Here is a 13,892-nt window from a genome sequence, read left to right as displayed (position 1 = left end):
TTGTGTGTGCCCCAGGGAGGAGCATTTGGATTCTCCTGTTCATCTTGTACATCAAGGACCCAGTAGTCAATAACAACAGATATGTCAGACTTTCTGCTGATGACATGATGATACAGTTAACTACAATTAATAACCACCTGAAACAAGATTGAACAAGTATTTAGCCATTTCTTGATAAGATTTCAAAGTGGTGCAAAGACTGACAACTTACTTTGAAGGTTCAGATATGTAAAATTGTACACCTCGGCAAATGCAGAAACATAATGGCCTATGACTACAACAGGAGGTGTGTCCAAAAAGTAGTGCAATTTTTTTAATCATTAGAAAAGTTTAACATTCTTCAAAGTAATTTACTTGGGCATCTACACACTTCCAGTGGCTCTGTCATGCACAATGTGAGTCCTGGAAGACTTCACCGGGGAGCTCTTCAAGGAGCCTTGTCACAGTGCCTTGGACAGCTTCACCGACCCAAAACGGATTCCTTTCAGTCCAGTTTTGATCCTTGGGAAGAGAAAGAAATCAGTTCGAGTCACATCCGGACTGTAGGGGGGGGCTGCAGCACTGTTGTCAAGTTGTGCTCCGCCAGGTGCTCACAGACGTGTGGTTTGGAGTGTTGTCATGGTAGAGCTCCCAGATATTGGTCGTCTCCTTTCTCACTCAGGTTACTCTTTTTTGCAGTTTTTCCAGTACATTAATATAGTAGGTAGCGTTCATGATTTGGCCTCAAGGAACGAACTCTCTGTGGACCAGACCTTTAGTGTTGAAAATGACTTCTGACTTGCTCATTCTTACTTTTTTTAGTTTTGGGGACCCTGAGGTGTTTGCAGTTTTAATGTTTTGTTTGTGGGCCATACTCTAAACACAATGTTTCATCCCAATAATGACACTGTCCAAGAAGTAAAGTTCAAATCCCACGTGTTTGATAAGTTCAGTCACAACAGTCAGACAGTGATTCTTCTGGAGTTCATCAAAAGCTTGGGAACCAGCTTCGCACACAACTTCCTCATTTGCAATTTATTGGCCAATTGTTTTGGGAATGTTTTGAAAGTTTCTGCAATCATACAGACACTCGATCGATGGTGAGAACTTAACAGATCATGCATACATGCAAAATTGGCCTTCAGTGTGCCATGTGTGTGCGAGATGTGCATGTATTAATTTGCGTGCACACACATGTGTGTTTTCACCATCAGATGAAGGACTTTGTCTGATAGCTGACCAATCCTTGATCTTCATCTCCTGGCTGATTGTACATCAACTATCACTGGTATTAGACACACCAACACGCCTGACTATTGAAAAGGCCCTTCTCAGAGACCACAGATGAGGCCCCTTGGATCTATCGTCATGATCTGCCAGATAACATAAAAGGAATCAGTTACCAAGTATTATGTAAGTCTTTATGTGATGACGACATCAATCCAGTTGCAGTTCAGGAACTGAAGATGAAAATCAATTTAAAAGGAGTGGCAAAATGCTAGGTTACAATCTAGTTAGCTCAACATATCATCATGCCTATGGCATGGCAACATATGTTCGATCTGCAACTGAAAATGCCCACCTGTACTCAGAAACAGTACAGGACATACACGAAGTCGTCGTATAGATAGGAAAATGTCGGTGAGTAATATGCACAAAGCACCAAACACTACCTGGCCTCAAGAAGTACTGTCCTACCTACCACACCAAGCCACATATGTGTGTATTTTAATAGCCACCAACCCCAGTGGAAATGCAGAACAGCTGATGGAAATGGCGAGGCTCTTATTGAGTGGACATACAACAACAACCTGATCTTAGTTTTTGGTCCAAAGCCCCAAGCAACAGTCCAACCAGTAGCTTGGAGAAAGGAATACAACCCATATCTCAGCTTTTCAATGACTCGCAAAAACCAAACACACTGAGTTCTACAAGATGTGTATTACAGGGTGTATACGGGGACAAAGAAAAAAAATTCCCGGATATCCCGTTTAAAAAATATGCTTTTTCCTGGGCGAAAATACACTTTTTCTGTGCTAAGTGACAGTAGGTTTTCCCTAGATTTTCCCTCGGGACTGTAAAACTTATCAAACCTTTGAATGGTTAACGTTTTATACAATCGCGTAGAACTTCCCGGAAAGAAAAAAAAAAGACAGGGCAGAGAAGTTTTGGAGAGACTTTTAATAAAAAAGGAGTGAAGTTTTGGAAAGACCTTTGATTTGCAGCAACATACACACTGCATATTTTCGTATTACGAAAGTATAAATTCAAATTGCACCAAACACAGCGCATTAGTTTCCGGAGCGTTGAAATCGAGGTTGCGATGTCCGTTTGTAAGCGAGTCATATCTCAACCCATAAGATCTCGCCAGCCAATGACAGCAGCTACTCAGAGCATAGGACACGCGTTATAGTCAGCCAATAGCAAGATCACTGGTTACATGTGAACACACAAGATGATGAGTTAACGGTTTACATTAATGTACACAGTACTGTATATCTACAAGAAAACCTAAGCTTTCACATATAATATTGGTCTCTAAGATTAACACTCTACAACAGAAGCTAAGCTTTCACATCTAATATTGATCTTTTTTGCGTGTGATATACTTTAAAATACATCACACAAATGTGCCAGTAAATTTAAAATTATGACATAAATGTCTCAGCTCGAAATTCTTGTAAGTGGCTGGTCCTGAAAAAGTTCAGTTTCGAACACGCTGTAATTTAGAAATCCATCCCAGTTTCTCACATGTAACATAATTCATCTTCGTAAAAAGAAATTTACTTTGAAAGTAACGCTTTTCTAACCACCGTTCGCAATACTATCCGGAGACTGTTAGAAATAGGTTCGATTTACCAGTTGCCAGAGAGCGCCAGAAAACAGGCATTATTGTGCGTGTGCAATTACAGTGGTGTAGGAAGCCCGCATGTTCGTGTGTATAAAGCACTAAGAGAGCTTACATTACACAATAAAAGAAACAGGGCATCAGAGGATACTCCAAAGAGCATCGGAATTTCGTAAACCATACTACAATGCATAATTCGTCTTGAAGCGCAGATTGGCTTTTTCCAGATTCACAATGAAGTAGGTCCCATCTGATATTAAGCTTTTCAGAGTGGTTTTTGGGATGTAAATTTTCTTGGAGTACCAGTACTCTATGATCTTATTTTTGGTTCTCTATTATGGCATAATGCCATACATGGCAGAAGATAATAACATGCACTTTAAATTCAGTGAACAGTTGGAACTAGCCAATACTGTAGAATGAAACACTTCGTTTCAAATAAAATGATTGCCTCAGCGGAAAGATTAATAAAGCCAAATTTCTTTAGCAAACTTGCAAAAATAACTTCATTGTTCTGCAAGGCGATTAATGCTCGACTGCTACTAACTTGGAAATAAAATAAAATCGGAAAACTGAAAGTAATAATATATTTATGTCCTCCGTAATTATGTGAATGTATTTTAATTCACTTTATGGCTCCCAGCCACAGAAATCCGTTTTGTTTTCATTTGATGTGGGAGCTGTACATGAAGAGAAGCAGCAAAATCACTTAACATAAACACGGGTCACGTTGAGACTAGCCCCCTCCCCACTACAACTCAGACAACTCTGAGCAAGTGCGAATCTGGCAGCTAGGGCACACGAGAAAAATTTTTCTCGTTTGCATCTGGCTGCTTGCTGCTACTACCGATACAGGCAACAGCCAAACTTCAAGTAGCGGGAAGCGGGAGAAGGTACTGCTTATACGCGAGTCAAATGCACATGCGCAACAGACTGCTGGCAACTGGTCTTTTTGAAAGACCTTTGATGTGCAGCAATACGTACTCTGCATATTTTCGTATTACAAAGGGATTCCACCAAACACCGCATGTTACTTTTCAAAACACTGAAATGAGATTGTGATGCGCTTTTGTAAGACAGTCATAGCTCATAACACGTGATCTTGCCAGTTGATGGCAGCATAGGACACATGATGTAGTAAGCTAATATCAAGATCACTCTTCAGTAGTGCGAACACACAAATAATAAAAGTTAATGATTTAAATTAATATACATAGCATTCACATATAATATTGGTCTCCAAGATTAATAAGCTGGAAGAGAAGCTAAGTTTCCACATATAATGTTGATCTTTTTTGCGCTTGTTACACTTTAAGATACATCACACAAATGTGCCAGTAAAATTTTTAATAAGGACGTAAATGTCTGATCTTCTGGGCTCGAAATTCTTCTAAATGGTCGCCCTCAAAGAGTTGATTTTTAAATGAGAGTCAAACTCTTTGTGATTTAAGAAATTCATCATACATTCTCGCACATAGTTCATCTAGCATAAAAGGAAATCTGCTTTGAATGTAACGCCTTTCAAGCCACCATTCACAATATTTTCCATCGACCAGTTAGAAATAGGTTAGTTTCGGCAGTTGCCAGAGAGCGCCAGATAACAGGCGTCACCGTGCTTGCACAGCTACGATGACTCAGGAAGCTCATATGTTCGTACGTGTAAAACATTAAAAGATCTTACATGTGTTATAAAAGAAACAAGACATCAGACGATACTTCAAGATCGTTGGAACTTCGTGAACCATACTAAAATGCATAATTTGGCTTAAAATGCACATTCATATGTAAATTTTCTCGGAGTATCAGAACTGTATTATCTCATGTTTTGTTCTTTATTAAGGCATAATGCCATACGCGCACTTGAAATGTAGTGAAAGTTGAAACAAGCCAGATACGGCGAAAAAAATGCTCTCCTCAGAGGATACAACAACGTAATTAATAAACCTCGGCTGCCCATACACAATGACACAGCTAACCTGAAGCACAGAAAACTTCTGGAAGACCACCACTACTCACTGCTAAAGAGATGACGACCTCCAACTTTGACATCCAGAATCTCTGGAAGCAACACTGGTGAGAACACTGTCTACCAAAATGCCAAAGCTTCAAGCTAAATTAGAAACTGCCTGGCTTCAATCAGTCACACTGGACAACTTTAAATCACATACACACAGACCACAGAAGTGTTGATGCCCTCTACAGATGGGAAGAGATACCAACTCCAAATTGCGACTGTGGTGCTGAAAAACAAACAACCCAGCACATAGTGGAAGAATGCCCTGTTCAAGCTTACAAGGGAACCTTCATCGACTTCCTATCTGTAACAGAGGAGGCTATGTCTGGATATCAATTTGTAATTAAATTGTATGTAAAGTATATAAGAATAGTGATGTATGCCATACAACAAATAAAATAAATGAATCCAATAATATCCTATTGCCTACATTTGAATACAGCTGTCTGTCTGCCACTCCAAGCCTTCGCTAAGTGGTGACCAGCAATCTATCCAGATTTGTAAAGTTGTCAAACAAAAGGTGCAAGAAAGGAAGATTAGAGTTTAGCATCCAGCTAACAGCTGGGGTGGGGCACAAGATTGGATTAAAGAAGGATGAGGAAGGAAATCAGTTGTGCCTTTTTCACTCAAAAAAATTATGTGCACTTTAAAACAACAAAACTTACTAACACTGTTATCTGTATCATGTCATGTCTACATTAACAATTAATGTCAAAGTCAGAGTCCGTGCTTAACTGCACCTACACACATCATTTTACCTGTTCATTAAATGCTATTTCTTTCCTTAAAAAAAATTGCAGCTTGTACAGTATACTTTGGAGGCAGCTTCTACTCCATAGTACAGTCCATTATGCTCTATGGCTGAGTTGACCTACAGTTGATAAAAAGTTTTGAAACAATACTAGGAGTACTGAAGTTTCTCTTCCTGGATCTGCAGAATGAAAAAGTGAAACAACTCAGAGAGAAACCAATGACATTTTATTACTACTCTAATCCCAAGGACACATTGTGGAGCATTTACAATAACATAAATTACGAAAAATTAAGGTTACTGGATTTACATTTTCAGTCTCTGTCCATGAACGAAATGGGAAGAACTCATGATGGTAGCATAACAAGTTCACTTTAATGGGCTTTACACAGTGATTTCAAGAATAGAGCTAGACTTCGATCTGACCATACTATGATGTAGTATTGTAGTTTTCTTGCTCTCTGTGCCCTCATGTCCTCTTTTTTTCCATCTATGCTGCAAAAACTACATACAGTATGCAACTAAGTACAAACCTTCACACCATGGGCCTTCATCAGACGTAGCTGTTGTACAAGACTAGGAGCTGCATCTTTTGGAACATAGCCCAAGACACGTCCATCCAAAACAACAACAAAACACTGGGACTGGTTATACGAGCAAAGAGTTATCGATCCCAGGGGTAGCATACCCAACGATACTAAAATGGATGGAATTTGAGAGACTAACTGTGGATCTGCTGCCTGTGTCACTACGCAATCTTTGGTCAGATGGTTCAGCAATCCACAAGGAGTGCCATCAGGTGTATGAGCAGGACAAATGAAACCTGTTAATAAGTACAGAGCACATTAGTTCATAATAACAAAACAAAACATGAGAAATTAAACAATCATTATACTCAAGAGTAAGTTATTATGTCTTAATAATAAACACAGATTCTTATCAAGTTATTGTAATATGTTGTGTGGCTATATAAAACAGCTAGAAATGTTCTAGGAACATTCTTGTAGCCCAAAGAAAAACAGGATTGATGTGGTATTAAACGACAACATGCGCATCATCAGTGGCACAATAAAATCTACCCCTACTGTATGACTGCAAGCCCTGAGCCATATACCACCAGAAGAAACAAGACAAAAAAATGCTCTCCTCAGAGAACACAACAAGGTAATGCTATGTGCTGAATTGTTTGTTTTTCAACACCGCAGTCACAATTTGGAGTTGGTATCTTTTCCCATTTGCAGAGGATGTCAACACTTCTTCCGTGGCCAGTGTGTATGCAATTTAAAGTTGTCCACACTTTGTGTGACTGACTGAAACCAAAAAGTAGACTTGTTGAGTAGTTGATAGGCACACACAAAAGAAAGAAAACTTAAAAACTTACTAGCTTTTGGAGTTATCCTTTAATGAGCTAGAGTAAAACACAGACACACACACACACACACACACACACACACACACACACACACACACACTTGCCCCTACAGGGTGCCAGCTGGATTAGCGATCCCAATGCTTTTGTTACTCAGCAGGCGGACTGGTTGTGGTGTGAGTGGGGTGGGGTGGGGTGGGGTGGGGTGGGGTAGGTAGGGTGGGTTGCAGAGATGGAGGAGGAGACAGGACAGTGATTTGGGCTGGATGGCTAGTGGCTTAGAGGGAGGTGACTGGTTTGCCAGCAAGGAATGTGTGAGGCACGGGTGGCAGGTGGGGAGCGGCACACACTGAAGGCAGGAGTGGCACACACTGAAGGCAACTTGGGGAGATAAAATGGGAAGGAGTGACGGGCAGAGGAAGGGGAAACTGTTGGATGGATGATGGGGATGGGGTGGGGGGGGGGGGGCAGAGGATTAGCTGAGACTGAGGCCAGGATTATTACAGGAGGGAAAGATGTGTCATTGGGCTAACTCCATCTGTGTAGTTCAGAGAAGATGGTGGTGGTGGAGGGAAGGATTCAGATGGACCAGGCTGTGAAGCAGCCATTGAGCTTGAGCATGCTATGTTCAGCTGCATTTTGTGCCACCAGGTTGTCAACACTGTTCTTGGCAACAGTTTGGTGATGACTGCCCAACCTACACAACATCCTAGTCCATTCCTATTCCACTCCCACTCCCAGTCCCTTGCCTCAAAGATCATATTACTGTGGCACATCAAGATACACGACCTGCCCAATCCATCCACACAGCACCTCCTACTCCAGTCTTCTCACAGACTTATCCTATCCCATCACAAGCCAGGCCACCCATAAAGTAGCGATGTCATATACAAACTCTGCTGCAAACACTGCATGGCTTTTCATGCTGGCGTGACTACCAATCAGCTGTTAACTAGGATGAATGGCCAGCACCAAGCTGTTGCCAAGAACAAAGTTGCTCATCCAGTGGCACAACACGCAGTTGAGCACAACATGCTCAATTTCAATGGTTACTTCACAACTCGTGCATTTAGGTCCTTCCCTTCACCACCAGCTTCTCTGAACTATACCTACATTGCTTTTAATTCATTTAGAATGTTCCAATATTTGAAAGACCACGAGTTACAAATGACAGAAGAACAATAATCAACATTTAAATGCCTATTCAGGAATTGTTATATTCAAATTGATCATCCCAAAAGAAAATAAACAACAGTAAAAATCCACATGGTGCTAAATTCAGAACTTTTCTGTCATTTGCACATTTACTGCAATGTGTGTGATTGAATTTGTGAAGAAAGCAAATCCAGGCTTGGTTGGCTCTTTGAAACACAGTAGGGTCCATTATAGTATGTTATGGAACTTACAGGATGAAGCAAGGAAGTCCTCCTTTCCCTTGTAAACATTTTGGTGTCACGATTCTTTCTCGACTCCTGGTGAGAAGCACTTTTAATTCTACCTTTAAACCCCCAGAAAGTATCATACATGCCAAGATAGCTACCATAGCCCTCACTCGATCCATGGGAAAGATCTTGGAGAGTGATGGTCAATTGCCACTGCCTTAGTCACTTTCAGTGTGGGTTTGGGAGGTATCGCTCCACCTTTGACAAGGTGCCCTTCCTGGAAGCAGCTGTACAACAGGCTTTCCTGTACCGGCATCAACTAATGGGTCTATTTTTTGTCATCTGGGACCTGTACAGTACTACTTGGAAGCACAATTTCATCAGGTAGCTTCGTGAATTGAGGATGTCTCCCCATCTTTACATGCCCTTCCTCTCTCCACGTTATTTTAGATAATGAGTCAGTGTCATTCTCTCTGACAACTTTGAGCATGAGAATGGTGTCCCTCGAGATGGGGTATAAAGTGTTATGGTCTTTGCAATATCAATTAATAAATCAATAATGTATTACTGAATATTAAACAACCTGTCTAGTGTTGTTGAAAATTTCGCTGTATTTTGTTTCTCCTCGAGCCTTGCAACAACAACTCAGCATTTGCAAATGACTCTTTGACAATTGGAAGAACGGCCAGAGAAGAGGAGTTTTAATTTCTCAACCAAGAAGTCTGTGTGTGGCCTTTTTAACTGTTTGTGTTCTGAAACTTCCTGGCAGATTAAAACTGTGTGCCCGACCGAGACTCGAACTCGGGACCTTTGCCTTTCGCGGGCAAGTGCTCTACCAACTGAGCCACCGAGGCACGACTCACGCCCGGCACTCACAGCTTTACTTCTGCCAGCACCTCGTCTCCTACCTTGTGTTCTGTTTTAAATTATCCTAAGCTGAGGATGGGGGACACTGATCTTAATGTTAAAGACTCTGAGAGGTTTCTGGGGCCCACATTTGACTCTAAACTTATGTGATTTCCACACCTTAGGGATATGAAAAGTCGGTCTCTAAAAAGCACTCAGTATTTTAAAATGGCTTAGCCACAGTTCATGGGGTACAGACTAAAATTTCTGCATTTTAAATATCTGCAACTATAAATTTTACATAAAATGCCTTTAGGGGGAGGAGATGGCCTCATGTGTAAGAAGTTTTGACAAGCTACATCGTAAGAGAGCAAAACTTTTTAAGTTCTTTAAGTTTTTTTGTGAGATGTCGGGACCATGGCATAATACCAAAATGTGCCAGCCTGACATATTTTGTTAAGATGGCCACCGCATGGAAGATAACGGGGAAGGCGAGTTGTGTTATTGTGAAGGAGAGAATCTGTTATACGAGACAAAGGTTGAATGCCATTTCAGAACCACTGTTCTACATACATCTGAAGATTGCAGCACTTCTTTCTCCTGTATCATGGGACTGTGTTGAATGGAGTGACTTCAGCCAAGTTTGACAGGATATATAAGGATGCAAGTTCTCGGCAGATGTCACAATTTGATTGCTTGGCGCCACAACAGTCATTGCCACAGGGAGTAAGTGCATGACGTTCCATTGTTAACTTCACCGGGAAGAATTTGGATGATGCAACGCTGTCTGTTTTGGTTAAATGACTCAGTTATGCACCTACACCTATGATAAGTTTTGGGAGTGGTTGTTGAAGAAGCTGTACAACACCTTCCTATGGACGCTGCCAAAGAAATAAGAAGGGAAACTTGCTGTGCTCTTTTGAAAGCTCCTCCTCAGTGCAGTAATATAACCTCTGAAGAAAGGGATGCACTACGAAATTTCCTGGAGGATCTGGACATAGTGGTGCTGAAGGCTGATAAAGGTAACTCAACTGTTCTGTTACCTCTTAGTTTGTATTTGGAGAAGATGTATGGTCTACTTAGTGATACTATGTACAGAAAGATGGATCACGATCCTACAGTATGTGTGCAATGGAAGTCATGTACATTGCTGAATTCTTCCTCATTATCTCCAGTGACCATCAAGTGGTTGAGACCACATGGCAGCATATCACCGAGACTGTACGGTCTTCCTAAATTGCACAAAGAAGGTCTTGATTTATGGTCTATAGTGAGTAATATTGACAACCCTACATATGATTTAGCTAAACATCTTGCTTTCTTGCTGAGGCCATTGGTTGGCAAATGCCCACATCATATAAGGAACTGCCGATTTTATCAACAGACTGGGGGCTCGCCACCTAAGTAGTTTGGATCTTCTAGTGAGCTTTGATGTGGTATCTCTTTTTACAAAGGTACCTCTTGCTGATTCCTTGGTGCTAATTGATAAACAGTTTGTCGGACATCATTGCTTTGTTTCAATATGCTCTTTCCTCAAGCTATTCTATGTTTAACCAAGAATATTTTGATGACTGATGGTGTCGCCATGGGCAGCCCATTGTCTCCCCAAGTGGCTAACTTTTTATAGAGGATTTTGAGGAAAGATCACTTGAATCAGTGGTTTCCAAACCAACTGGTTTTTGGAGATACGTCGATGATACTTCCGTTGTGTGGCCCCACGGAAAAGAAAAGTTAATGGAGTTTTTACATCACCTAAACTCCATTCATGAGACCATTCGATTTACTATAGAATCAGAGGAAGATGGTTCTCTCTCATTCCTGGATGTTTTGGTTAGCTGGAAGAGTGATGCTCCTTCAGACATTCCATTTACTGTAAGCTCGCTCACTCACTCTGATTTGTACTTGCACTCCTCAAGTTGCCATCACCCATCCCAAATCATTAGTATGCTTAAAACCCTTGTACACAGGGCCCATACAGTGTTGGATGCAGACAGCTTACCGAAAGAGCTTGCACACTTAAGGACAGTGTTCAGAGACAATGGGTACTCGACCCGGCAAATAAACAGGGTATTCTCAACTAAACCCAAGAGCTGGAAAGTGGATGATTTGTTATTGCAGAAGATGAGAATTTACAAAATACCTTGCCAGCGTGATATGACCTATACAGGACAAATGACAAACACACTGGGAGAACGTTGCACACAACATAATGTTGCACTCGCCTTCTGCAATCCAGCAAGTCTGCAGTTGCGGAATATTGTATCTCCAATGGACCTTCAATGGAGTATGATAAAACATAAACTTCGGCCACAGCAACGTCTTTCTGGGACTTCGTTATAAAAAAAATCCGTTGAAATATGCATTGCAGAAAATCTAATGAACTGCAACAACAGCTACCATTTGGATAATGGGCGCAATCCCGTCATATCTGAGATTTGCTCTAACGAAGACGCCAGAATACTCTGATAACGGCGGTGAGCGACAACATTGAAGACAGCTGATCCCCGCAGTTCCACCAGCAACAACACTGCCACTGGGCAGGGTGGTCCTTCTGTCACTGTGTACTGTGACTCTGATGCTTGCACGGCAATACTATCAGCACGATATATAAGGCGGAGTGGAGAACGTCTTTGTGCGTCTTCGATAGCTAACCTGAAGATGACTGGCAGTTGTCCAGGTGAAATATCATGGAGTGAAGTTTATGACGATTGGCTGCAATCCTGCAACCTCTTCGAACATTTAACTTGGCAGGAAAATTTTAAATTTTACATGACTGCTACAGTTTTCTAGGGTCTTCATGTGATCTCAATTCAAGAGGGCACAGTGTATGGGTCTGCAGGACCCACTTATTTTAAAATGTTGAATGTGGTGCATCATGAAGGAATTCGGTTAGCCACTGGGGCCTTTTAAGAACCAGCCCCATACTGAACCTCTCTGCTAGTGAGCCACTGATTCAAATCAGGTGACAAGTCGTCACAGTGTGACAGGCCTGCAAATCAGTATCTGTGCCATACACACCTGGTTTTCCTACCGTTGCTAGGTCACCAGTGAAAGGCGTTTTCATAATTGACAATGAGTAACAAGGTCATGTGGGATTTGTGCAAAGGATTGTGCTTTAAAGATGGGTGCGGCTGGTTTTAAAGTTCTGCACGAAGTCTGGAGCAGATCTCCATCTTGTCTCATAAAGAAACCCAGAATTATTTTAGACTTAATGAATTTTAAGAAAAATTGCACTCCATATTGCATATTTCAATTTGTTATTTAACATTTAAGAGAAGCATCACAATTTTAAATTTGTGTACGCTGACTGTTCCAAACAAGAGGTTTCCATTGACAATTCTAAAGTGTTCGCAAATTATGTCTTCAGGATTTGCCTTCCTCCAGGATATTCTGTACTTTTGCAGAGCTCCCCATGACCCTAAATGTACTGAAGCAGAGGAGGCATCTTCCAGATAAACAGTTTCTCATCTGGCCCAATACCCTTAGTAGCCTATAACCTTCGCAGCACATGTATTCAGCAGAGAAGATTGTCAGTTAATACATGACCAGCTGTACTTCCTTGAAAGATGGGGGAAAGTGAGTGTCAGTCCCTAGGAAAGCCCTAAGAGCATTCGTAGAGGTATTCTACTTAACTTACGGTCTCGGAAACTGACATACGGCCGGGAGAGTGGTGTGATGACCAGATGCCCCTCCATATCCGCATCCAGTGACACCTATGGGCTGAAGATGACACGGCGGCTGGTCGGTACCATTAGGCCTTCACAGCCTGTTCGAGAGGGGTTCAGTTTTAATTTTTTTTTAATTCTACTTAACTGCAAAATATGGATCACCACACATTATTAGTGAGAAATTACTTCTTCCAATACTCATCAAAATGAGCAAAAAATGCATTGAGTAAGATTCGAAGAGAGCCTGAAGTCAATATTACTCTTACATGATACCGTGGCTCATCATATGGATGTAATAGTCACCGTGTATGTAATAAAAACGGGGCTTCCTATTTTTAAAAAATCCAGTTGATATCCGTTTGACCTATGGCAGCGCCATCTAGTGGGCCAACCATAGCGCCATCTGGTTTCCCCCTTCAAGCCAGACAAGTTTCATTCTTTGCAGTTTTTTCGTTTGACGCTTATTTCGCGAGATATTTGGCCCGGTCACGATCAATGGACCACCCTGTATATCTGTATGTCCTGCCATGTTACAGCTTCCTTTATAACAATTTAGTCTAGTGTCCAGCTCACTAATGATGGCATCTTCTGCAAGCAATTTGGCATTTAACAGCTTATTTTCTTGGGTAGCTTTCAGTGTTTCGGTCAGGAGTGCACCACTGTGCAGCCTCTTGATAGAGTTAAGTCACCCTTCAAGTCTATCTAGAACTTCATGGATGTAAAAACGTGACAATTTTTAAAATAAACCTTTGACACATTTAACAACAATATACACATTACTTACCATAAGCCTGGTCTTTTACTATTATCAATGTTACCCATATTCATAGACGTCTCAGGTGGACTAGTTTTTGGGGTCTCTCTGGGGTTTGGGTGTTAATACTGTCCAACGGACCACTGAAACTGTTGGGAGTAGAAACAGGAATTTGGGCAGCTAGGGGAGTCAGTGTACACACAGACAGAGCCTCACTTACCAAAATAAGCCTTATACCATTGAGATGCAGCATGTTTCCCATAGGCTGCCAGCTAACGACT

At 41.4% G+C, this 13,892-nt stretch overlaps 1 protein-coding gene and 1 non-coding gene across 2 annotated transcripts in view; both read right to left on the bottom strand.

Annotated features, from left to right (window-relative positions):
* The window catches only part of LOC126457182 (DNA-directed RNA polymerase I subunit RPA2), a 228,653-nt gene that overhangs the window by 126,409 nt on the left and 88,352 nt on the right, over positions 1 to 13,892 (bottom strand). Inside the window, exon 10 of the mRNA XM_050093269.1 lies at positions 6,126 to 6,415. Within this exon, the coding sequence (XP_049949226.1) occupies positions 6,126 to 6,415 (290 nt within the window). The remainder of the gene's footprint in view (positions 1 to 6,125; positions 6,416 to 13,892) is intronic.
* Positions 9,123 to 9,197, bottom strand: Trnas-cga (transfer RNA serine (anticodon CGA)). Its single transcript has one exon. It is a non-coding gene; the product is annotated as a tRNA-Ser (tRNA).

Source organism: Schistocerca serialis, chromosome 2, assembly GCF_023864345.2.
Source record: "Schistocerca serialis cubense isolate TAMUIC-IGC-003099 chromosome 2, iqSchSeri2.2, whole genome shotgun sequence".
Lineage (NCBI taxonomy): Eukaryota > Metazoa > Arthropoda > Insecta > Orthoptera > Acrididae > Schistocerca > Schistocerca serialis.
Note: the sequence above shows the minus strand (reverse complement) of the source record. Positions and strands in the feature narration are given on the sequence as shown.